This window comes from Carettochelys insculpta, chromosome 11 (assembly GCF_033958435.1).
Source record: "Carettochelys insculpta isolate YL-2023 chromosome 11, ASM3395843v1, whole genome shotgun sequence".
Taxonomy (NCBI): domain Eukaryota; kingdom Metazoa; phylum Chordata; order Testudines; family Carettochelyidae; genus Carettochelys; species Carettochelys insculpta.
Genome location: NC_134147.1, coordinates 19,492,916 through 19,513,913, shown reverse-complemented (window position 1 = coordinate 19,513,913; position 20,998 = coordinate 19,492,916). Strand labels below are relative to the sequence as shown.

General features: G+C 58.2%; 2 protein-coding genes across 7 annotated transcripts; one reads left to right on the top strand and one right to left on the bottom strand.

Moving 5' to 3' along the window:
- The first annotated feature begins 27 nt into the window (after window positions 1-27).
- Window positions 28-6,118, top strand: TRPT1 (tRNA phosphotransferase 1). 6 transcript variants are annotated; one of them, XM_075004865.1, is made up of 8 exons: window positions 28-141; window positions 2,406-2,549; window positions 2,921-3,002; window positions 4,277-4,446; window positions 4,742-4,919; window positions 5,198-5,254; window positions 5,461-5,571; window positions 6,022-6,118. In XM_075004865.1, exons 1-8 carry the CDS (start codon window positions 121-123, stop codon window positions 6,042-6,044), a joined length of 786 nt encoding a protein of 261 aa, XP_074860966.1. In that variant the 5' UTR covers window positions 28-120; the 3' UTR covers window positions 6,045-6,118. The 6 variants fall into 6 exon arrangements, with proteins under 6 accessions (XP_074860966.1, XP_074860969.1, XP_074860964.1 ...); XM_075004868.1 differs by lacking the exon at window positions 28-141 and adding an exon at window positions 1,842-2,149 and having other exon boundaries at window positions 2,410-2,549; XM_075004863.1 differs by lacking the exon at window positions 28-141 and adding an exon at window positions 1,842-2,149.
- Window positions 5,785-20,752, bottom strand: FERMT3 (FERM domain containing kindlin 3). Its single transcript, XM_075004858.1, has 15 exons — window positions 20,638-20,752; window positions 19,427-19,594; window positions 17,484-17,717; window positions 16,912-17,037; window positions 16,552-16,720; window positions 15,382-15,484; window positions 13,120-13,227; window positions 12,338-12,472; window positions 12,166-12,215; window positions 11,770-11,894; window positions 11,113-11,219; window positions 10,562-10,777; window positions 9,629-9,753; window positions 9,201-9,342; window positions 5,785-6,709 (listed from the first exon to the last, which is right to left on the bottom strand). The coding sequence occupies exons 2-15, from the start codon at window positions 19,584-19,586 to the stop codon at window positions 6,530-6,532; spliced, it is 1,980 nt and encodes a 659-aa protein (XP_074860959.1). The 5' UTR covers window positions 19,587-19,594; window positions 20,638-20,752; the 3' UTR covers window positions 5,785-6,529.
- Between the last annotated feature and the right edge of the window lie 246 nt (window positions 20,753-20,998).

Here is a 20,998-nt window from a genome sequence, read left to right as displayed (position 1 = left end):
CCAGAAGGAAGGGGATCGCTGCAGGACCAGACTCTCCTCTCCAGGGGCAGGGCCCAATTCTGTCTGTTTTAGCCGCTGCTGTGAAGAACCCATCTCCCAATAAAGAACTTCTTTGACACAATGGTGGATGCTAAGCCTCTGGTAGGATCCCATTTCCCACAATGTACTGGGCTGGTCCAACCTGGAAGAAGGCAGCAGCACCTTCCCACACCTTCCCCTAGCTGGATGATCACAGGCAGCTGCTCCCAGGAGGGGAGTGTTTTTGGAGGAGGGGGACTGGCTGGCTTAGTGGAGGGTGGAGTGGGATCTGGTGCCTTTACCCTATATGAGGTGCTGGCTGTGAGAGGATGTGGCCTTTCTCCGCTTTGGTCCCTTCTGCAAGGGCTACATAAGCTCAGGGGGAATCTCCATGCCCCTGAGCAGGGCTAGTGCATCCATGGGACACTGCTGAGCCTGTGCTAAGGGGGGTGGGAGACACTGGGTTCCCCTAGTTCTCTGGCCTGCAGAGTATTGTCTTGTCATGCAGCAACCTAAACTGGGCCACCAATTCAGCTGTCTGCCTCCTGCCCCTTAGCACTGGTTGCTCATGCTGATAATACACAGGCTTCTGCCTAATCTTGTCTCCCAGAGCCAGGGAGAGAAACCTGGAGTCCTGACCCCCAGGCCCTGGCTCTCATCACTGGACCACACACACCTCTCAGATTCAGTCCCTGGTGTGGAGGGGAGTGGGTTCTACTGGTTAGATCTGGGCAGGATCTTGTCCCAGTAGGTGGGGATGGCCCTACCCCATTCAGGCTGGAGCTGTCAGTCAGGTGTCCTGGGATGCAGGAGATACTAATCCTGATCTTGGCCAGCCTGAGGGCAGCTCAGCCCCTAATCGGCTCAAGGAGGGGTGAAAGGCTAGTTTGGTGGTGGGTCTGGAATCCTGGTTTGTTAATTGTGTTCAAGCTGCCAATAAGCTGGATAATCAGCGTGGGGGAGAGGTTTCCAGCTAAAGCCTTGAAATGTGGCCTCTCACGCTATCCTGGCCTAGGCAACCCCCCGTGGGAGCCCACGGAGTATGCACAGATCCTTCCCCCTAAACCCCATCTGTCTTGAGTCCTCTCTGCTTTTACCCCAAAATGTTCTAGGCCTGATGGTGAGATGATAAAGGTCAGGCATAGAACCCCTGCCCCAGCCTGCTGCCATAAGCATTAGGATTCCCTCCCGACCCAGACTAACCTTAAACTTACTTATAATGTTCTTTACAACTGCCTTGGCTGGTGGAATGATCTAGGCCAAGGGTGTTTGAGTCAGGGCCTCCCCACACCCCACCCCAGCTGCCCTTATCACTGCGTGGTGCTGCGGCAAGGAGGTGAAAGGTGACTCTGGGAGCACAAGCGGGGGGGGGCCTGACAGCTCCCTGAGTCACTTCCTGTTGGCCAGGGCGGCCCTGTTCTCAGCTCTCTGCCTCCCAGCCCTTTAACCCTTAGACTCACTGCCTGCCCAGAGTCCTGAGTGGATTGCAGGCTCTGGGCTACCTCAGCCTCAGTTTACCTGTCCACTTCATCCTTGTTGTTTCCCTGCTTTACCCCGTGACATTCCTTTTCTTGCCCTCCCACCCCGGCCTGCTTAGGGGGGGCTGGCATCTGGGCTGCTTCCCTCTGCAGGGGGGCATGGCCCTTCACACCCCCTTTGCAAACAGGAGACCTGGCAGCCGGAGCGCAGCTGCCTGCCAAGCGGGTGCGGGGCGCCACCATGCGTGGCCGGGAAGCACTGCCGGACCCAGCCCAGCGCAGAGGCAGCGCGGTAGGGCCCGGGGAGGGTGGAGCCCCATGGCGCTGGGAGGCTGGTCAGTTTCAGTAGGGGAAGCTATTGCTCCCCGCCCTGTCTGGCTCGGGTGGGCGGACCTGGGCAGGGATGGAAGATGACCCCTGCTTCCAGAGCTCCCCCACGGCCGCTGGGCAGAATAGCCCACGCGTGCCCAGTAGCGGGGTGCCCCCTCCCTCCCGCCGCGAGAGCCGCCGGCCCCCATAGGAGCTGGGATACCCGGCTGGATGGGCTTCCACGGCGGCCAGCTCTACCGGGAAGACTACAACACCCAGAGGCCTTTGCGGCGCAAGAGCAGGCCCTCCAGGCCACGTGTTTGGCCCGAGATGCCTCTTGTCCGGTGGGTGGGATTAGAGCAGTTTGGTTAGGGCAGCTGTGGTTGCTGGGTGTGGTAGTGGCACTCTGGGCTGACACCAGGCAAGGGGGAGCAGGGAAAGGGGAGTCTGGGCAGGGGCGTCAGACTGGTGCAGCTGGTGGGGAGGGGGCTCCAGGCCAGGGGAGTAGGATTGGTGGGGAGGGGGCTCTGGGGCAGGAGAGTGGGATTGGTGGGGGAGGGGGCTCTAGGAACAGGGGTAACTGACCTGAATGTGTTCTAGGCAGACGGATGGTGCACAGAGTCCAGGAGCAGGATAACAACAACTAGCATGGATCCGGAGGGGCCAGAATCTCAGCAGCCCCTCTCCAGGGCTCTTGGGAGAAGGGGCCGGAAGCCTGGGAGACAAAAGAGACACCAGGACCAGGTTAGAGAAAGTAGCAACCGCCCATGCCCTGACTCTAAACCCCATGGTTGATCTGGTGACGCCTGCCTCCATCAACAGGCTTCTTACAGGGTTCCCCACTCCATTTCTTGCTTGGTTGGCTGGGGGCAAGAGCTGGGAGACCCCCTTCTTTAAGGGTCAGTTGGGAATAGAACTAAGCAGACCTGGCCCCCAGCTCTATCCTCTCAGACCCCTCTCCTCTCAGAGCTAGGAATAGAACCCAGGTAACACCCAGTGATTCATTTAGGCCTTTCTGCTGTGGTTGCTGGTTGGGGTAGGGGTATGTAGGGCTCCCTCTGGGATGACTCTTCCCCCGCACTCCATTTGTTCTCTATCCCCAATCTCTCTTTCAGAACCCAGATGTCCATCTGTCCAAAGCCCTGTCCTATGTCCTTCGTCATGGAGCAGCCCAGCTGGGCTTGGAGATGGGTGCGGGTAAGTGCCCCCACACGTCTGCTCCCCCTAGCCCTACAGGCCAGCTTCAGGACAGCACCTCTCCCGTGGAGAGAGAGCTACTGAACCCCAGCAGAAGGGCCAGAAATGGGGAACTCTGCTTAGAACCCCCTAAGCCAAAACAGGGGATCCATGGGCTGTTACTGACCTGCTCATTGGTCCTGAAAAGTCAGGAGGGTCATCAGGAGGGCATTTGGTATTGGTGTGTGTCGGGTCCCTGGGAGGTACTGCTCCCTCCAGGGAGGGCAGTAGGGAGGTAGTGGGGGGGAGACCCACAGACTCACTGCACCGAACATGAACAGCCCATCCCCTGCTTCTGAGACCGTGTCTGTGTCCCCCCCCCACTTTTTGGAGACTGGGTTGCGCTGCAATGGACTGGGCTGCTCTCTGCTGGAGGGCCAGACATGGGCACTTCTCCTAGATCTCTGTGTTCTTCTTAATGGCCTGTGAGGAAGGCATAGGGCATTATGTTAAGGCCTAGCTGGCCTCCTTCCTCAGGCACCCCCAGCGGGCTGCCGGGAAGATGGTGGGGTGTGACGGCCTGTGGCAAGAGAGAGGGTAGATCAGTTCTTGGCTTTGCCAGTCAGGGAAGGGAAGGGTAGAATGGGTGAGACATGGTTAGATACTAGGCCTGACCTGCAGAGGGTGCAGGGATGAGCAGGAGCTGCAAGGCGAACGTCAGGTCTCAGGCCCCCAAACTGAGGGTGCAGAGGGGGTTTAGCTTTTGGCCTGGCTAGTTGAAGGACAGGTCTTGGCCTAAGGCAGTTGTGAGGAATGGGCAGGGCATGTGAGGGGGGCATATCTTACCCGCTCTGCTTGGGCGGAGGATGGGATGAGGCGTGGAGGAGGCAGGGCTCACCCTCGCTGTTTGTGGGGTGGGTGAGGTTGCGTGAGGACAGCTGGGGTCTTGGCCTAGCTGTGTGGGGTGGGTGGGAGTGGAGGAGAAGGGTGGTGTGTTGAGAAGGGCTCACCTTTGCTCGTTGTGGGAAGGGGAGGATGGGACAAGCTGAAGCAAGGGGAGCGGGGAGAATAAGTCTTGGCCTAGCAGTTGTGGCGGGGGGTAGGGAGTGTAGGAGACAAGTGTCAGGGCAGGGAGAGACACTCAGGTCTGGGCCTAGACCATCAGTGTGTGTGTGGAGGGGCAGGTCTGGGCCTAGCCCATCAGTGTGGGGGGGCAGGTCTGGGCCTAGCCCCTCAGTGTGTGGGGTGGGGGCCAGGTCTCGGACCAGGCCATCTCATCTAGGTCCCCTCTCCAGATGGCTTTGTGGACGTGGCCTCCCTGCTGAGCCTGCCCCGCTTCAGGGGTGTGTCTGTGGCCGACCTGCAGCGCGTGGTGGAGACCAATGAGAAGCGCCGCTTTGCCCTCCGCCCCCACCCTACTGATGGGCGCCTGCAGATCCGGGCCAACCAGGGGCACTCGCTGCAGGTGCTGGGGAGAGGGCTGGTGGGCAGCAGAGAGGGCTGCTGGCACTGGGCAGGGGCAACCCATGTCCTGGGCCCCCAGTGTGGGGGGTGGGTCAGACTAGGATCCACGGTCTCCCAAGGGGAGTCAGAGACACGGACAGGATCCTTACCTCGAGGGATGGGGGCAGGGGACCTGGCACATATGGGGGGGCAAGAGAATGGGGGTTGGTGTACAGCGGCACCAAGGGAAGCACAGAAAGGGACTCTAGGCCCGATGCTCCATTGCATTATTCCTCCATGATCCATCCCTTTCTCAGCAGGTGGCAGAGCTAGACCTGACCCCACTGCTGGAGCCCACGGACCTGCCCCAGACCATGGCCCATGGCACCTACCTGCGGCACTGGCCAGCCATCTGCCAGGGAGGCCTTTCCCGCATGGGACGCAACCATATCCATCTAGCCCCTGGGCTGCCCGGGGACGGGCATGTCCTCAGCGGTGAGTGTGCACCCTCCTCGTGGGGGGAGAGCCTAGGACTCACGGCTCTGAGGCGCTCCACTCGAATTCACTAAACCCCACTGGCCTCCCAAAGCCAGGGAGGGAACCCAGGCACCCTGCACCCTTGTCTCTGGCGCAGCAGAGGGGAGCGCGGGGCTGAGGTTCCCAGGGACCCTGTTGGTTCTGTGTACAAAGCCCAGGCAGCTAGGGGGATGCGGTTGGATTTGGGAGCTGCCCAGAGCTGACTTCTGACCACCTCTCGGGCTATTGATCAACAGGGATGAGGAAGGACTGTGAAGTGGCTATTGTGATTAATGGTCCCAAGGCACTGGAGGGTGAGTAAGGGGCAGGGGCCCTTAAGGATGGAAATCAAGAAGTTTCTGCAATCCTTCCAACTGAGAGGCGACGTCGGCAGCAGAACCCAGCAGTTCTGGCTCCAAGCCGCTGCCCCCCACCGCCTTAACCTGGTTCCCCCTCCCCATTGGAGGCTAGGTGTCCTGCTTCCTGTGGCTCTCTGCCTGTGTGTTGCTTTCTCCTGCAGATGGGATCCTGTTCTATCGGTCAGCTAATGGCGTCATCCTCACACCAGGTGACGCTGAAGGTCTCCTGCCTCCCCAGTACTTCCAGAAAGTCCTGCAGCTCCAGCCTGACAGTAAGGGTCTCCCCCAACCCTCTCTCTGACCTGGGGTTGGACAGTCTGAGTTCTCTAACCTCTGCAAACCTTGCAGAAGGGCAGGGGCTTGCCAAGGTCATGTAGCAAGCAGGCAGTAGACTCCAGCGGCCCCGAGTCCCCCACTCTAACCCCTTGCTGAGCTGGGTCCGGGGAGCAATTCCCCACCTTCCACAGAGTCACAGACCTGCCTGCCATGGTGAGACCTTGGTTTATTACTCTGTGTTTGTGGTCCCAGCCGCTTTCCTGGCTGGTAGCCTGTGGCAGAATCCAAGTGGGTGGAGCTTTGCTCCTGGAGCGGCCAAGAAGAGTCCATGGGCTGATGTCGAGTGGACGTTCCAGTTGTTCTGTGGCATAGCTGGCGACAGCAAGTGGGCTGTGGGGAAATCAGCTCCTGGCAACATCTTCCTGAATCCACCTCCTCTCTTGCAGGGCGTCTGCTGCCCCTCACGTGACCCACGTGGGGCCGAGTCCGGGGCCATGGCGTGGGGGAGAGCAGTGTGAAATAACAACCCCATTCTTCCATTTGCTACAGCGTCTTTAACCATTTCTGTGCTAGATTTGCTGCACATGCCCCTCGCCCCACCCCTGGGATAGGGCATGCGGGCTGGAGGAACCCCCCTCCCCTGACTGGAGCACATCCAGGTGTGCTGAGCTAGTGAGAGTTATACGAAGGGATAGGTGGATTACAAGTGGCTTGGGTGGGGTGTTTGAGGAGGGCAGATGTGTGGCTGGATTGGTTTGCTGGCCGGGTGTAGGGATGGGCGGGCTGGTTGAGTTCTGCAGGGGGAGGAGGCTGTAGTGGGGAGTAGGACCTTGTGATGGATGGGGGGGAGTCCATGTGGCAGAGGTCTGCTCCCTGCCTTTGCGTGGCGCCAATGCTAGCCCCAGTTCTCCCTCCTCCTTGCTACCCAGCAGGGGACAGGGCAGTGCTGAGTGCTCACAGGGCCTCGTGACCCCCCGTCAGCTTGTAGAAAAGCTCCTCGTCGAGGGCCCGGCCCTTGTCGACGTTGCGGGTGGACAGGAAGATGTAGCCGCCGATGTACTCGTGCACGATGTTACACGCAGCTGACACGCAGCTGAATGCCACGTTGATGTGCTCATCAAACTCAATCGCCACCTAGGAGAGAGGGCAGGAGTGGGGGCTGGTTAGGGGAAAAAGCCATTCAAGTCTGACGCCCAGTGCCCAGCTCCCTCCCCCGTTTCAGTGATTAGGAACTGGGGACGCACTAACCTATAACGTGGTAGGAGGCAAACGGCTGGCATGGAAAGTTAAAGATGGTGGAGGAGTTTTTAAACCAAGGACTGGAGCCAAGCCAGCAGGTGCGGAGGAGCACGTGACTTAGGCTCTGTCTACACTTACCAGAAGATCAACTTGTTCAAGATCGATCTTCCAGGGTTCAATTTAGCATGCCTGGGGGGTGGGGGGAGAGGATGCAATACCTTGAACCATCAGGGCTCTACCCGCAGCCCTGGTACTCATTGTCCAGAGGAGTAAGGAGGTCGAGGGGAAAGTCTCTCCTGTCAACCTCCCTTTGTGTGTACAGTGTGGCTGGGCGGGAGGGGAGAGTCAATCAAGGATACATTGATTCCAGCTCTGCAATTGTTGCAGCTGGAATTGCATATCTGAGATTGACTTTTTGGTTTAGTGTAAACTTGGCCGTGGTTGGAGCCATCTCTTAGGGATGAATTTATTCACAGGCAAACTCATCCTAACGTGGAGAGAAGCTGGTGAAGTACAAAACAGAAGCTAGTAAGGACCGGTCAGACAAACCTGTCATTTAATTATAACCCATGATGGCAAGTAGTTAAGCACAGTAGAGCCCGAAAATACAAGCACTTGAGTTGCGCATCTCGGCTTAATGCCACTCAGGTTTCTCTGCTCCTGTCAGTGGCAGTAGCTGAGAGTCAGGCTACCAGCTGCCACCACTGACAGGAGTGGGGAAACTGATGAGGGCAGCTGCCCTGGTCGGGTTTCCCAGCTCTGCAAGCGGAGGGGAGCCGAGAGCCAGGCTGCTTCTGGTTTCCAGTTCTCCTCCACTCCCTGGAGTGAGGAAACAGACCGGGGCTGCTGCCCTTGTCATTTTCCTGGCTCCCCCCAAAGTTGCATGTGAAATTTGACTTAACAAGAATGCAACCCCCATGTAAGTTGGGGGTCTACTGTGTTGATAAAATATACAAGGGCTTATGGACAAAGGCTAGAAGTCTAATTACTAAGATGGGTGAACTAGAGAACCTGACATTAAAAGAGGGTAGTGGTATAAATAGTCGTTCCAATATGGCTAATTGCCGGCCCCGGCATACGAAACGTAGAGGAATGACAGCAGCTCATGCTGCTGCGGGGTGACAATTCTAAGGTCAAAATCTTAAATGACTCCAACTTCCCTAACGTTTCTGTGGGTAGCAATTCTACACTAGAATAAGAGAAGGGTAGCAGGAGGAATATACTACTGACAAGGAATGTGACAATGATTGTGAAAGGCTAACGGAGGTTGTAGAGGCTGCATCACCAGAAACCACAGTAATAATGCGTGAGGTGCACCAACTTGGGCAAGTAAAATGCACAACTCTAATGAGACAAAGAATTTGAGAAGCAAATTGCTAAAGACACCAAAACTCACAAGAATTAATGACACGGGATAATGGTCTGGAAAGCCTACTTAGAAAATTTACAGGTGACAGTGAGCTGGGCAGGGATGCAAATAATTTGGGGCACAGAGTTAATGTTAAAAATCGCTTAGAGAATTTGGTCTGAGATTGCCGGGATGAAATTCCAGAAGAAGGGCAAATGCAATGTACTAGCATCTTAAAAAATGAAATGCACCAAACTACAAAATGAGGAAGAAGTGACTTGGTGGCAATATTGCTGAAAAAGATCCAAGGGTTACAATGGATTACAAATTGAATGTGAGTCAACAACGTGGCACAGCTGCAAAAATGGCCGATTTTCTGGGGTGTTGTAAGAGCATTTCACGTAACATATGGGAAATAACTGTCTTGCTCTACTTAACCGTGGTGAGCCCTCAGCTGCAGTACGTGCCCAGTTTGGGGTAGCACGCCGTAGGAAATGTGAACAAATGGGAGAGAAGCCAGAGCAGAGCAGAACCTAGGAGAAGGGCTTGTTTAGTCTTGAGAAAAGATGACTGGAGGGAACAGTCTTCCAGTAGACTTAAGGACTGCTGTGAAGGGAACAGTGATCGGGTGACAATCAGGTCAGCTACTGGGGACAAGCTTTCCACTCTAAGGGTAGCTAAGCTCTGGAACATGCTTCCAAGGGAGGTTGTAGAATCCCCATCACTGAGGGATTTTATGGACAGATTGGACAAACAATTATCAGGGATGGTGGAGGGTTATTGGTTCTGCTTTAGCACAGGGGACAGGACTTGATGACCTTCCAAGGTCCCTTCCAGCCTTATATTTCTGGCATTGTGTAGATACCATTCTCCTCCCAAATGTGGGCAAGAGATGCCAGGAGTCCTGGAGCCTTGCCTCCACCCTGCTGGGACATCAGACTCAGTATAGTTGTCTCCCCAACGCCCCCTTCCTGTGCCAGAGTGTGCAGGCTGGGCATTGCTGCCGATAGGCACCAGCCTCCTCTTCCCTGCACTGACCTGACGGATGTCCCAGTTGACATTCCACTGGCGCATGTTGTTGTACCGCCAGGTCTTCACCATGTCTCCCACCGCCAGGTCGATTCGGATCAGACGATTATTGGCGATGCCAAGGATCTCATCCTTCCTGCTGCCCTTGAACCTGTGGTGCGTAAAGAGCCGGGGCTCAGCCCTCCTGGGTTATACTGGAGTGTGGGGGCAGCGCTGTCCTGGTTAGGGTGGGGGGGGTCAGGACTCCTGGTGTCCATCCCAAATCCATGTGGAGGGGAGTGAGGTTGAGTGGGTTGGGGTGAATGAAGGGCTGGGTGTCAGGACTTTTGGGCTCTATCCCTGGCTGTGGGGGAGCCAAGTGGGGTTTAGGGGTTAGAGCTGGGGGGAGCCAGGGCTCCCGGGTTCTACCCTTTGCTCTGTGGGGAGGGGTGCCTCACCTGACCACAAAGTAGGAGATGCCAAAATCAGGCAGTGACTGCCAGGCCTGGATAAACCTCATCTTGGCTTCGGTGAGAGAGAGCTGGGCCACGTTCTGATGAGCCTCCAGGATGCGCGGGGTTAACTGTGGGCAGGAGACTTGGGTCAGTATTCCACAGAAAACAGGGCCAGGCCTGATCACTGCTTGGATGGGGGACGTGCTCCCCTCAGTTGTTCATTGCCCCGTTATCTCAGTGCAGCAGCAGGGGGTTCTGGGCTGTTGGCAGCAAGGCAGGGGGCCACGCTGGTCTCACAGGGCCGGCCCTATTAGCCAGGTCCAGCACTAGAGGGCGCTGTGCCTCACAGGGGTCAGTAGGAGACGCACTGAGCTCAGCCAGTGCTGGCCCCATTACCCAGGTGCAGCAGTAGGGGGCACTGTGCCGTGGGGGGGCGCTCTGGCTCAGTGCTGGCCCCATTACCCAGGTGCAGCAGTAGGGGGCACTGTGCCGTGGGGGGGCGCTCTGGCTCAGTGCTGGCCCCATTACCCAGGTGCAGCAGTAGGGGGCACTGTGCCATGGGGGGGCGCTCTGGCTCAGTGCTGGCCCCATTACCCAGGTGCAGCAGTAGGGGGCACTGTGCTGGAGAGAGGCTCCATAGAAGGTGCTCTCCCCTTGCAGACAGTGAGGGCCTCACCCCCGAGCTGGGGGGTGTCATGGGGCAGGAAGGTCAGGAGGGGTTGTGCCCCGGCCAGTATTCCCTGTAAGCTGAGCGCTTGAGCAGCTGCCCAGGAGAGATTCAGGTGCCCACTGGCTAATTAGCAGAGCGCCTCCAGCCAGCAGCGCATGTCCAGTGGTGGCACACGTCCCTATGTGCCGTGGTGCATGTAGCAAAAAATTATTCCACCCACAGATGGGAAAAATGAGCAGGAACGCTGGCCCCACCCCCACACCTACCTGTTTGGGTTTGAATTTCTTCTGATAGCGGGGGGACACCAGCCACTGGGTGCTCATGGCCTCGGCATCGGGGGCCGTGGGCGCATCGGGATTGGCTTTCTGCAGCTGCAGGAAGGAGAGGATGTTCTGCACCTCAGACTGATAGGTGCTATCTGCCATGGTCCGGCCCTTGGCTGCCAGCCGGCACCCAGCCATCCAGCGGGCATACTGCTGCTCCTGCAGAGTGGGAGGGGAGGGTTAAAGGAGGAGGAGGCACCCAAGGCTCACAGCTGAGACTCTGCTCCCCGGCCTGCCGTGCACCTTCATAACTCGGCCCCCATGAGGCAGCACCTGCCGCATTAGAGGACAGTCCTGTTCTCCCACCTGTCTCTACCCCACTCCCCAGTGTGGTCCCTCTGCAGCCCTCTATGGCATAATCAGTTTGCCCAGTTCACCCCCCACACTCTGCAACCCCATCTGCATGGTACAACTCAACTCCATCCCCGCCACGGCCCAATCCCACTGAACCCGCCCCCTCCACAGCCTGATCCTACTGCTACCCCCCTACTCACATCGTCGCAGCGCAGGTGCACCTCACTCATCCCCTCCGGAGATGGCACCAGCAGCTTGATACAGAACTTTTGGCCTGAGATGTTGACATCCGGTACCACCTCACAGCCTGGAATTGGGGCCAGGGGAGAGGGAGGAGAATGCACCATATCTGCTGATTAAAATGCTTTATGGTGGCTGCAAGACCTCAAAATCTTATAGGGATGGGGGAACAATCTCTTGCCTCTGTGTTAATCTATGGAACTACTTGCCACAGGGAGTCCAAGACCTTAGGGAAATAAGATCCTATCGTTGATGCCGGAGACGGTTGATTGGCTGCATGTGGCTGGGGGAAGAAAGGTGCCCTGGGGTGAAGTCTGGGTCCCCGTTTGGTGGAGGGGATGGTTAGAGGGCTCTTTGCTTCACTGTGGAATTCCCTGCTCCTGGAGTACAAAGGGCCCAGAAGGCTGGAACAGAGGGTGTGATGTCTCTCGGGAAAGGGATGTTGCCTGCAGCCTGAGTGCTGGCGGCAGAACGCACGTGGGTGGAAGCCAGCCCGGCATTGTTCAGCGTTGCGGGAAGGTTTACACTCAGTTCTCTGAAGCGGCTTTGTGGGAGCTGGGACAGTGATGGGATGAGCCCAGCGCTCTGGTCTGGTGGGGAGGGGACGCAGTACTCACCCTTGAGGCTGAGTTGCTGCACAGGCTCACCCAGCGCCTCCTCACGGCTCTTGTAGTAGGAGATGCATGTCTCTTTGAACATCACCCAGTACTGCTTGTAGCCCTTGAGGGTCAGTCTGCGGGGCCTGCGGAAGGGAGCATCAGTGCCAAGGTGAAGGGGCACAGTCAGGCACCCCCCTGCCTTGGAGGCCTGCGCAGCTCCCCTTGGGCCCCGAGCTGCGACAAGGGGTGGGGGGCAAGAGGCCAGCTTGGGAAGGGGGCAGGCCTGTTTGTGGAACTGTAAGCAGTTCCACAAACAGCCCCCGCGTGGGGACTGGAACCCAGGAGCCGGGACTCCCAGCCCCAGCCCCAGCCCCAGCCCCCACAGGGAGGGTGAGACTCGGGGGCTCACTTCACCTGAATATCCGGAGATAACCCTTCAGTTCAGGGATGGTGGTGAGGTTTTCCTGCCAGGAGACCAAGGCAGAGTCATCTTCTGCTACTCCAGCTCCCTCCCACCTCCAGCTCTTCCAGATGCCCCTCAATCCTGCTGATGTTCCAGCCCTCTGCCCCTCAGCCCCCTGCTTACCAGCATGTCTGATGTAGACGTCCCCCCCTCCAGCTTCACCTGGAGGTTGGACAGGGCTAAGTCCAGATCATCCAGGCCTTGCTCCTTGGCTGGCTCCGTGGGGTCGGCACTCAGGGACAGCTTGTTGATGTGATACTGGAGGGCAGGAGGAGGCAGGTTAGTTGGGGTGTGGGCAGAGGGAGAGAGAGTCACCCCACCTGTGCTGAGTGCTCCTATGTGAGACTGGCTCCTTGGCTTGACCTGGGGCGATGGATCCTTGTCCACCTGGGCTAGGGAGCTTCAGGGGCATTCAAGTCCCCAGATTTCCCCCAGGAGTAACCACCATGTCCGGAGCCCTCCTGCCCCTCTGAGATGCCCCCTCCCCTCACCCAGTGGGGACCCAGCTCCCGCAGGGCACCCTGACCTCCCCAGTGTATTTCCACCCCCACCCCCAGCTGGGCTTGGCACTCCCTTCCCCAGATCTCCCCCCCGTGGGGCCAGGAAGGCAGTCCCAAGCCCAGCCGAGGGCGAGGAGCGGAAATATCCTGGGCAGGATCGGGTACCCTGTGAGGGGAACGGCTGGATCGCAGCTGGGCAGAAGGGCTCCGGAGGTGGCCGTGCAGGTGAGCCCTGGGAAAGAGTGCCCTCCCCCCAGCCAGACTGGGCTCAAGGGGGCAAGGGGTTGCAGGGGTAGGCAGGTGGGGTTGCCCCAGGGTGGAGGAGGAGATGGATTCTGCCTCGTTGCGCGTGCTGCCTGTGCATGGGGGAGGGGACGGATCCTGGCCCGGCTGAGGATCTCGTACCTGCAGGGCAGCAAAGACCATCATCTCCTCCTCGGTGCAGTCGGTCTCCTCCAGCAGCACAGCCCAGCGCGCCTGCTCATACAGCTGGTTGATGCGCACGGCGTCATACTGCAGCGTGGGGACAGGGAAGCAGGGTGGGGTTAGGGGTCAGGCGAGAGAAATGAAGAGGGAGGAGCCGGGAGGGGAAGGTACAGTAGTCTGGAGGGAGTCAGGCTGGGGAGAGGGGTCCTGGGCCCCAGATCTGAAAAGTCAGGATAGGTTTGGGGAGAGTGGGGGTGGTGAGAGCCAAGCCCAGAGCAGGCCGGGCGTGTCTGGGAAGATGGGGGAACAGGGGACCCCGGAGTAGGGTAACAGGAAGGGTTTCTACAGGCATGTTAACAAGAAGAGTTATGAGGGAAGATGTGCGGCCGTTACTGGCTGAGGGAGGTAACCTCGTGGCAGATGATGTACGAAAAGCTGGAGCACTCAATGATTTTTTTGCCTGAGTCCTCACAGACAAGGACAGCTCCCACACTATAGTGCCAGACATTGCATTATGGGAAGGTGGAGGGCAGCCATTGGTGGGGAAGGAACGAGTTAAGAGCTACCTAGAAAAACTAAAATGTACACATATCCATGGGTCTGGATTTAATGTACCCAAGGGTATTAAGGGAATTGGCAAACGTCATTGCCGAGCCTTTGGCCATTATCTTTGAAGACTCTTGGAAATCAGGAGAGATCCTGGATGACTGGAAAAAGGTAAATGGAGTGCCCATCTTTAAAAAAAAGGAGAGGACAATCCAGAGGACGACAGACCAGTCAACCTTACCGCAATCTCTGGGAAAATAATGGAGGGGATCCTCAAGGAATCCATTCTGGAGCACTTGGAAGAGGGGAAAGTGACCAAGAGTAGTCAACATGGATTCACCAAGGGCAAGTCCTGCCTGACCAATCTGATTAGCTTCTGTGATGAGGTAACAGGCTTTGTGGACATGGGGAAGTCAGTGTATGTGATATACCTTGACTTCAGCAAAGCTTTTTTGATCTCCCACAACATTCTTGCCCATAAGTTGAGGAAGTATGGATTGGATCCTTGGACTATAAGATGGATGGAAAGCTGGCTTGATGGTCGGGCCCAGTGGGTAGTGGTCAGTGGCTCAATATCTGGATGGTGGTTGGTTTCAAGCCGAGTGCCCCAAGGCTCGGTTTGGGGGCCAGTGTTGTTCAACATCTTTATTCATATCCTGGATGAAGGACTGGATTGCACCCTCAGCAAGTTTGCAGACAACACTAAGCTAGCAGGAGAGGTAGATACGTTGGAGGGTAGAGACAGGATCTAGAGTGACCTGGATAAAATGGAGGGCTGGGCCAAAAGAAATCTGATGCAGTTCAACAAGGAAAAGTGTAGAGTCCTGCACTTGGGACAGAAGAATCCCAGGCATTGTTATAGGCTGGAGACAGATGGGCTAAGCATCAGTAAAGCGGAAAGGGACTGAGGGGTTATGGTGGATGAAAGGATGGATATGAGTAAACAGTGTGCCCTCGTAGCTGAGAAGGCTAACGGCATAGTGGGGTGCATTAGGAGGAGCATTGCAAGCAGGTCTAGAGAAGTCGTTCCCCTCTGTTCGGCACTGGTGAGGCCACATCTGGAATATAGTGTTCAGTTTTAGAGCCCCCAGTATAGGAAGGATGTGGATGTGCTGGAGCAGGTTCAGCAGAGGGCAACAAAAATGTTTAAGGGGCTGGAGCACATGACCTGTGAGGAGAGACTGAGGGATTTGGACTTATTTAGTTTACAGAAGAGAAGACTGAGGAGTGATTTAATTGCAGTCATCAAATACCTGAAAGGGGGCTCTAAAGAAGATGGAGAGAAACTGTTCTCAGTGGTGACAGATGGCAGAGCAAGGAGCAATGGTCTGAAGTTACAGGAGGAGAGGAGGAGGTTTCATATTAGGAAAAACTACTTCACCAGGCGGGTGGTGAAGCACTGGGATGCGTTGCCACAGAGGTGGTGGAATCTCCATTCCTAGAGGTTCTTAAGTCCCAGCTTGGCAAGGTGCTGGCTGGGATGACTTAGCTGGGGTTGATCCTCCTCGAAGCAGGGGGCTGGACTTGACCTCCTGAGGTCCCGTCCAGCCCCAAGATTCTATGGCAGACGGGTGTGTCTGGGGATTGGTGGGGGAGTGACAGGGTAGCCCAGGGCAGAGTGGGTGTGTCTGGGGAGTACGGGAGGGACAGGAGGAGCCCTAGGGAGGACGGTTGGGGCGTAGGGAGGGGTCCCACCTTTGGCTCCAGGTCAAAGAAGCTGTAATATTTGAACCTCAGCCAGAGCTGCTCATTTTCCAGCACGTCCTGCTGCATGAGCGACCGTGAGGAGCTCAGCCACCTGGGGGGCACAGAATGGTCGTACCTGTAAGAGCAGGTCTGACTAACTCCCCCACTGGGATTTCCCCTCTGGGTGGGAAGGGGTCACTTCCCCAGTGAGGGCAGGGGAGATGGGACAACTGTGGGTTTCTCTAGCTGGAGGACTGCACCACCAAACAGCGTCCCTAGGCAGGGCCACCTGGAGCCATGTGCTACCAGCACCAGGGCAGCTGGAGATCAGGAGGCAGCTTTAGCCTGGCGCACGCTGCACCAGGCTGCAGGAAGGGAGGGGGTAGCAGCCTGCGGAGAACGAGCCCTCATGCAGAGGCTGTGATACCAGCATGGCCAGGCTTTGGCTGCCCTGGCTGGGGGAGCTCTGCTGGCAGACACTCCCATGCAGGTACTAGCTCCAGCCCCTGGCAGGGGGTGCCAGGACTCTACCACTCCTGCTGGGCTAGGAACTGGGCTGCCCACCCAGCAGGGTAGGCTTTCCCTATGTCCCATGTCTGTAAGGTGGAAGGTCGGCTCAGCGTGGGGCGCCCTCCCCTCCCCACCCCGGGCTCAGCAGCCATGCGGACAGCACCGGAGGGAGGGTGGCTTCTCTAGGACACTGCAGATAACACTGCAGCCCAGTCTAGGAGCGGCTCCCCTGGGCAGATGATGGGAGGCCGGCAGAAGCCTGAGGAATGGGGCAGGTGGCTGCCAGCCTGGCCTCCAGATGGAGCCCGGCTTTCCGGGCTGAGGGATGGACCCATGAGGCAGGGTCCCAAGGCTAGTAAACACCAGCTTGCTCTGAACAGGCTGCACCTGGTCACAACAGAGCTCTGCTGCGGGGAGAGACACAGGCACAGGGGGGCTGGAGGCATGGCCATGCTTGGGCTGGCTGTAGTCGCAGGGCTCACCCTAACCCAGGGCCCGGCCTGCCCAGCTGCTGTTAGAGGTGTCGGTTTAAAGACGGGGTACAGAGTACCCAGGAAATCCATGATGGGACCTGGTTGCGGTGCAGCCCCCGGGGCACAAGGTCAGCAGGAGCAGCTCTGACCCCTCCCTGCCAGCCACGCCGGTGCCCCTCAATCCCCCAAGTCTCACCGGCTGTTGATCTGGGCCTTCTCCACAAGGTTGCTTGGCCGAGGCATCTTCAGCACATGCTCCAGGCTCAGGCCGGTCCAGCTGACTGACAGCATCCGGTAACAGGCCTCAGTGGCCGGGCTGTCTGAGAAATGGGCTGGCATCCCCCGGAACGGCTGCTGCTCCGCGCCTGCGGGGGAAGGGAGAGCTTCGGCGCTGTGCGCAAGGGGGGAAGCGGTGCCGGGGCACCCGAGGCAGGGGCACACGCAGCTTCTTGCACGAGCACCCGACGGTGCACTAATGCACTACCACACCCACCCACCTCTGCACTCGTGCGAGTGCACACTCACACCCCGGCCCTCCCCCCTCGTTTGCACTCACTGGCTGGCAGCACCACCCCGCTCAGGTCAAACTCATCCTCCGTCCCCCGCACCGGCCCCTTCCGCTTCTTCTTCTCCTTCTGCTCAGGTGCCCGCAGCAGTGACAGCTCCTCCGCGTGCCGGATACCTGGGGGAACGGCCCAGTGAGGGGGCTACAGGAAACTGGGGAAGGCTCCTGCCCCCTCACTCCATCGGCCAGGGCCCCCTGCCCCTCACGTCCAAAAGCTCCATCCCCTTCCCTGTGCCCACGCAGGCTTTCCTCTCCACTTCTCCTGGCTCCCCACCCCTGCCCTTGTACCCCTTGCACACCTGCCCTGACCTCTGCCCCTCCCTTCACCACTCCCTGGTGGCCTCCTCACCCCTTCGCCAGCCCCTACTCCCCAGCCAGAGCAGGGCAGAGTGCAGAGAAGAGCCCCAGTCCAATGTGCGCTCACTAAAATGCGATGACTCCTCATCCACGTTTTCCAGACCCCTTTAAGCGCTGCTGCCTGGTTCCCTGTACCTCCCCTCCCTGCCCCGGGTGCTCAGCCTGCTTCCTTCTCCACCTGGCCCACCTATGCCCATTCCACTCACTCAGCACCCGGCAGATGCCAGCCACGGCACGGAAGACAGGCTCGGAGAAGCTGGCCCGGACGCGGATCATCCGCCGGTTGGGCAGCTGCAGCTGCACAGGCTTGTGCTGAGGGGTGTACCGAAGTCGGGCGTCTGCCTGCAGCCCGTACTTATCCAGCGTCCAGTTGGTCTTGAGCAGCCAGAGTTTCTTCTGCTCCCACCAGAGCGCGTGGTCTGACCAGTCCTGCTTCACCTCTGGGGACAGAGCACAATGGTTTGCCTGGGGTTCCCTTGACCTAGCTGAGGTGCAGCCAGCGACGTCTCGGGGTGGAGGGGAGGCGGAAGGTAGCTCCCAGGATGGGGAGGACGCAGCAGCCTCAGGCGCTGAACTGGGCAAGCTACACACACTACAACTACAGACAGCTAAACCACAGCCCTGGTTACTGGGGCAGGGTCCTGGCTTCCCCATGCTTTGAGCTAGGAGGGAAGGCTGAAGGAACTGGGCTTGTTTAGTTTGGAAAAGAGAAGACAGAGGGGACATGATAGCGGCTTTCAAGAACCTCAAATAGGGTTATAAGGAGGAGGGAGAAAAATTGTTCCCCTCGGCCTCTGAGGATAGGACAAGAAGCAATGGGCTTAAACTGCAACGAGGGAGGGTGAGGTTAGACATTAGGAAAATCTTCCTACCTGTCAGGGCAGTTAAACACAGGAATAATTTGCCTCGGGAGGCTGTGGAATCTCCATCCCTGGAGATATTTCAGAGCAAGTCAGAGCTATCGGGGATGCTCTAGATGGTGCTTGGTCCTGCCAAGAGGGCAGGGGACTGGACACAATGGCCTCTTGAGGTCCTTTCCGGCTCTAGTGTTCTATGATTCTATAGGGGGACCACTAGGCCCCCTTTCCCCCAGGAGTTGGGAGAGAACCCAGGTGTCCTGATTCCCAGCCCACTCTCCTCTTACCCACCACCTGCCCCCCGCCTGGCCCTGGAATCCCAAGCCCTGGAGGCTCCTTATAGGCAGAGGCTCTGGCCGGCTGGCTCCTTCACTCCAGTCTCCAGCAGCTGCAGCTACTGCTGTTATCAGTCACTGCCAGGGAAGGGCCCCTAACCACACAGACTGACCACAGCAAGGCCTGGCACAGGCCCACCTTGTGTCCAGGGCAGATAAAAAGTCACGTCCTATTGGATTGGTCCCTGGGTGCCCTCTCTCACCAGGTCCTTCCCTCACTGGCATCTAGGGATGTGGGGAGATGGTGGCAGGAGGCAGACGCTGCAGGGGAGTGCAGGGCAGAGGGAGGTATGGGCAGGACAGATACATGCTTGGAGAGGGAGGTGGGATGAATGGATGATCTCTAATACCTAAAGGACAGACAGCTGGCCAGACCAGCGCCCAGCCAGGCCTTCCAGGGCTGGTCCAACCCCTGGGTGACCCCCACACTCACAGGTGGCAGGTGCTGTTCTCCCTGGTGCAGAGGGTATTCTGGGGGGAGTCAGTGGGCGGGGGCAGTGCCCCAGCCAGCTCCCGATCCGTCAGGGAGTAGGAGGGGAGAGACAGGAACTGAGGGTGCTAAAACTGGGTGAGATCTGGAGTCACTTCCTTGCCTCAGGGCCATGACTCAGCCTGCATCATGTGAAACTGACAGGAAGAGCAGGGAGTGGGGTCTAGTGGCTAGAACAGTGGGAGTCAGGATTCACCATTTGCAATCCGAGGTCTGGGCTAGAGCAATGAGGTGCCCTGGGTTAGGGAACCCTTCTCTGATGCTAAGGTGGATGGTGATGGGAATCCCACAGCAAGTTGGTGGCTGCTGGAGAAGGGAAGTGCAGCAGGACATTTAAAGGGACAGAACCAAACCAGCCATGCGGTGGTCACCCATTGTGGAGAGTGCTATATGATGCGGGGAGGGGATTCAAGGGGAGCGGAGACTCCTCCATGCACCCACAGCAGCAGGGGAGACCCCGCACTCACCAATCTTATCCACAATCTGCAGCATGACGCCCCCAATGTGTATGTCCCCAGTGACTCGCAGGGTGAGGGGCTCAGCCTCTGGCCCCAGCTCATCCACGGTCACGCGCAGCTCCCAGGAGGCGTCAATGTAATCCCCACTCGCCGTCTTCAACCCAGCCATGGCGAGCCCTGCAAGGAATGCAGCACGGGGTAGGAGGGAGACGGGACAAAGGAGTTCTGGGGCTGCCTCTGGAACAGGAGCAGGGCCCTGGGGCTTAGAACACGGGGGGTGGCAGCCAGGACTCCTGGGTTCTATCTCCAGTTTCAAGCCTCAGCATAGCAAGGGCTGGGGGGGAGCTTGTCCATCCCCTCTCTGTACTTCTGTGGGTGGATGGAGAGGTGAGAATGAGACCACAGGTCCACATTCCACCCTGCCCATTCCAGGGAGTTTCCGCCGGTTCCCCATGCCTTGGGGGAAGGCAAAGACAGAACCAACTGGATCACCGTTCCCATATGCCAGCACTGGGCCAGTCAAGTGCTGTGCTCTGGGCTGCAGGGGCCAGGATCATAGGCAGGATGGGACCAAGGGAATCCCAGCCCCAGCTGGAGGGAGGTGGTAGTGGGTGGCTACCAGGGAGTCTGTCCCACAAATGGTAAGAGGACCCTGGCTTCCCTGGAATTCAGGCCAGGCTCATGGGTTCTCTCAGCACCGTGAGGGAAGTGGTGTCTAGGGGGTAGAGCAGAGCTATTTGGGAGTCAGGACTCCCCATGCCATTACTGACCACAGTGTGGTGAGGGGCCACCCCACCCATCAGTTCTCACTCCCCACCCAGAGCTGGGAGCAAAACCCCAGAACCAGCCCCCTGGGGTGGATACTCTGAGCCGTCGCTCCCCCAAGGGCTGATGCAGACCAGCCCCTGCGGAAATGCCACAATGCCAGAGGTAGGATATAGAACCAGACACCCACGGAGTGAGGCCTGGTCTCAGGGACGGGACAGGCCCCCACCCCCATTTCCCATAGCCGGTAGGAAATGCCACACAGCTAACTTGCTCACGCTGCCCTGCAGCCCGTCCCCAGCCCTCACCTGAGCTGGGGTCCTGGCTTCCACCGCAGTGGGGGATTGGGCATAAGGGCACGTGGCAAAGCAGTGGGGGATGGATGGAGTGGAGCTCGCCAAGGCACTTTGAAGCTTCTCCCCCCCCGCAGTCACCACCCCGCAGGCAGCCCTTACCGTTCCCGCCGTGGGCTCTGTCCAAAACTCCGGGCACCGACGGCTCCGCTGGGGATCCAGCCCCAGCTCTGTCTCCCGCTCCAACGTGCCTCTATCAAATCACTCCAGCCCGTTGCTCTAGCCCAGGGCGTTTCCTTCCCACTCCCCCCCCCTCACCCCCCCGCATTACTTCCTCTCAGCCCGCCCAGCACTGTTTGCTCAACAGCTGCACAGCTCACATTGTTTGCCCTGCACAGGAAGTCTTTCGCACCAGAGCCCAATGGCAGCAGCTCAGGCACCTGCAGCGTCCCTGGGATTGCTCAGAGTAACGCCCACGGCTGTGGGCAGCACACAGGCCCTTCACAGGCAGGACCGTTCTTGC

Bases quoted from the DNA above. Each gene is read 5' to 3' on its own strand.
- TRPT1 (XM_075004863.1), top strand. From the start codon at position 1,907: ATGACCCCTGCTTCCAGAGCTCCCCCACGGCCGCTGGGCAGAATAGCC. The intron at 3,003-4,276 runs GTAAGTGCCCCC...TCCCCTCTCCAG, and splicing joins GGGCTTGGAGATGGGTGCGG to ATGGCTTTGTGGACGTGGCC. The intron at 4,447-4,741 runs GTGCTGGGGAGA...TCCCTTTCTCAG, and splicing joins ACCAGGGGCACTCGCTGCAG to CAGGTGGCAGAGCTAGACCT.
- FERMT3 (XM_075004858.1), bottom strand. From the start codon at position 19,586: ATGGCTGGGTTGAAGACGGCGAGTGGGGATTACATTGACGCCTCCTGG. The intron at 10,778-11,112 runs GTGAGTAGGGGG...CCCACTCTGCAG, and splicing joins TGCACCTGCGCTGCGACGAT to GAGCAGCAGTATGCCCGCTG. The intron at 6,710-9,200 runs GTCAGTGCAGGG...CCTCTCTCCTAG, and splicing joins TCAACTGGGACATCCGTCAG to GTGGCGATTGAGTTTGATGA.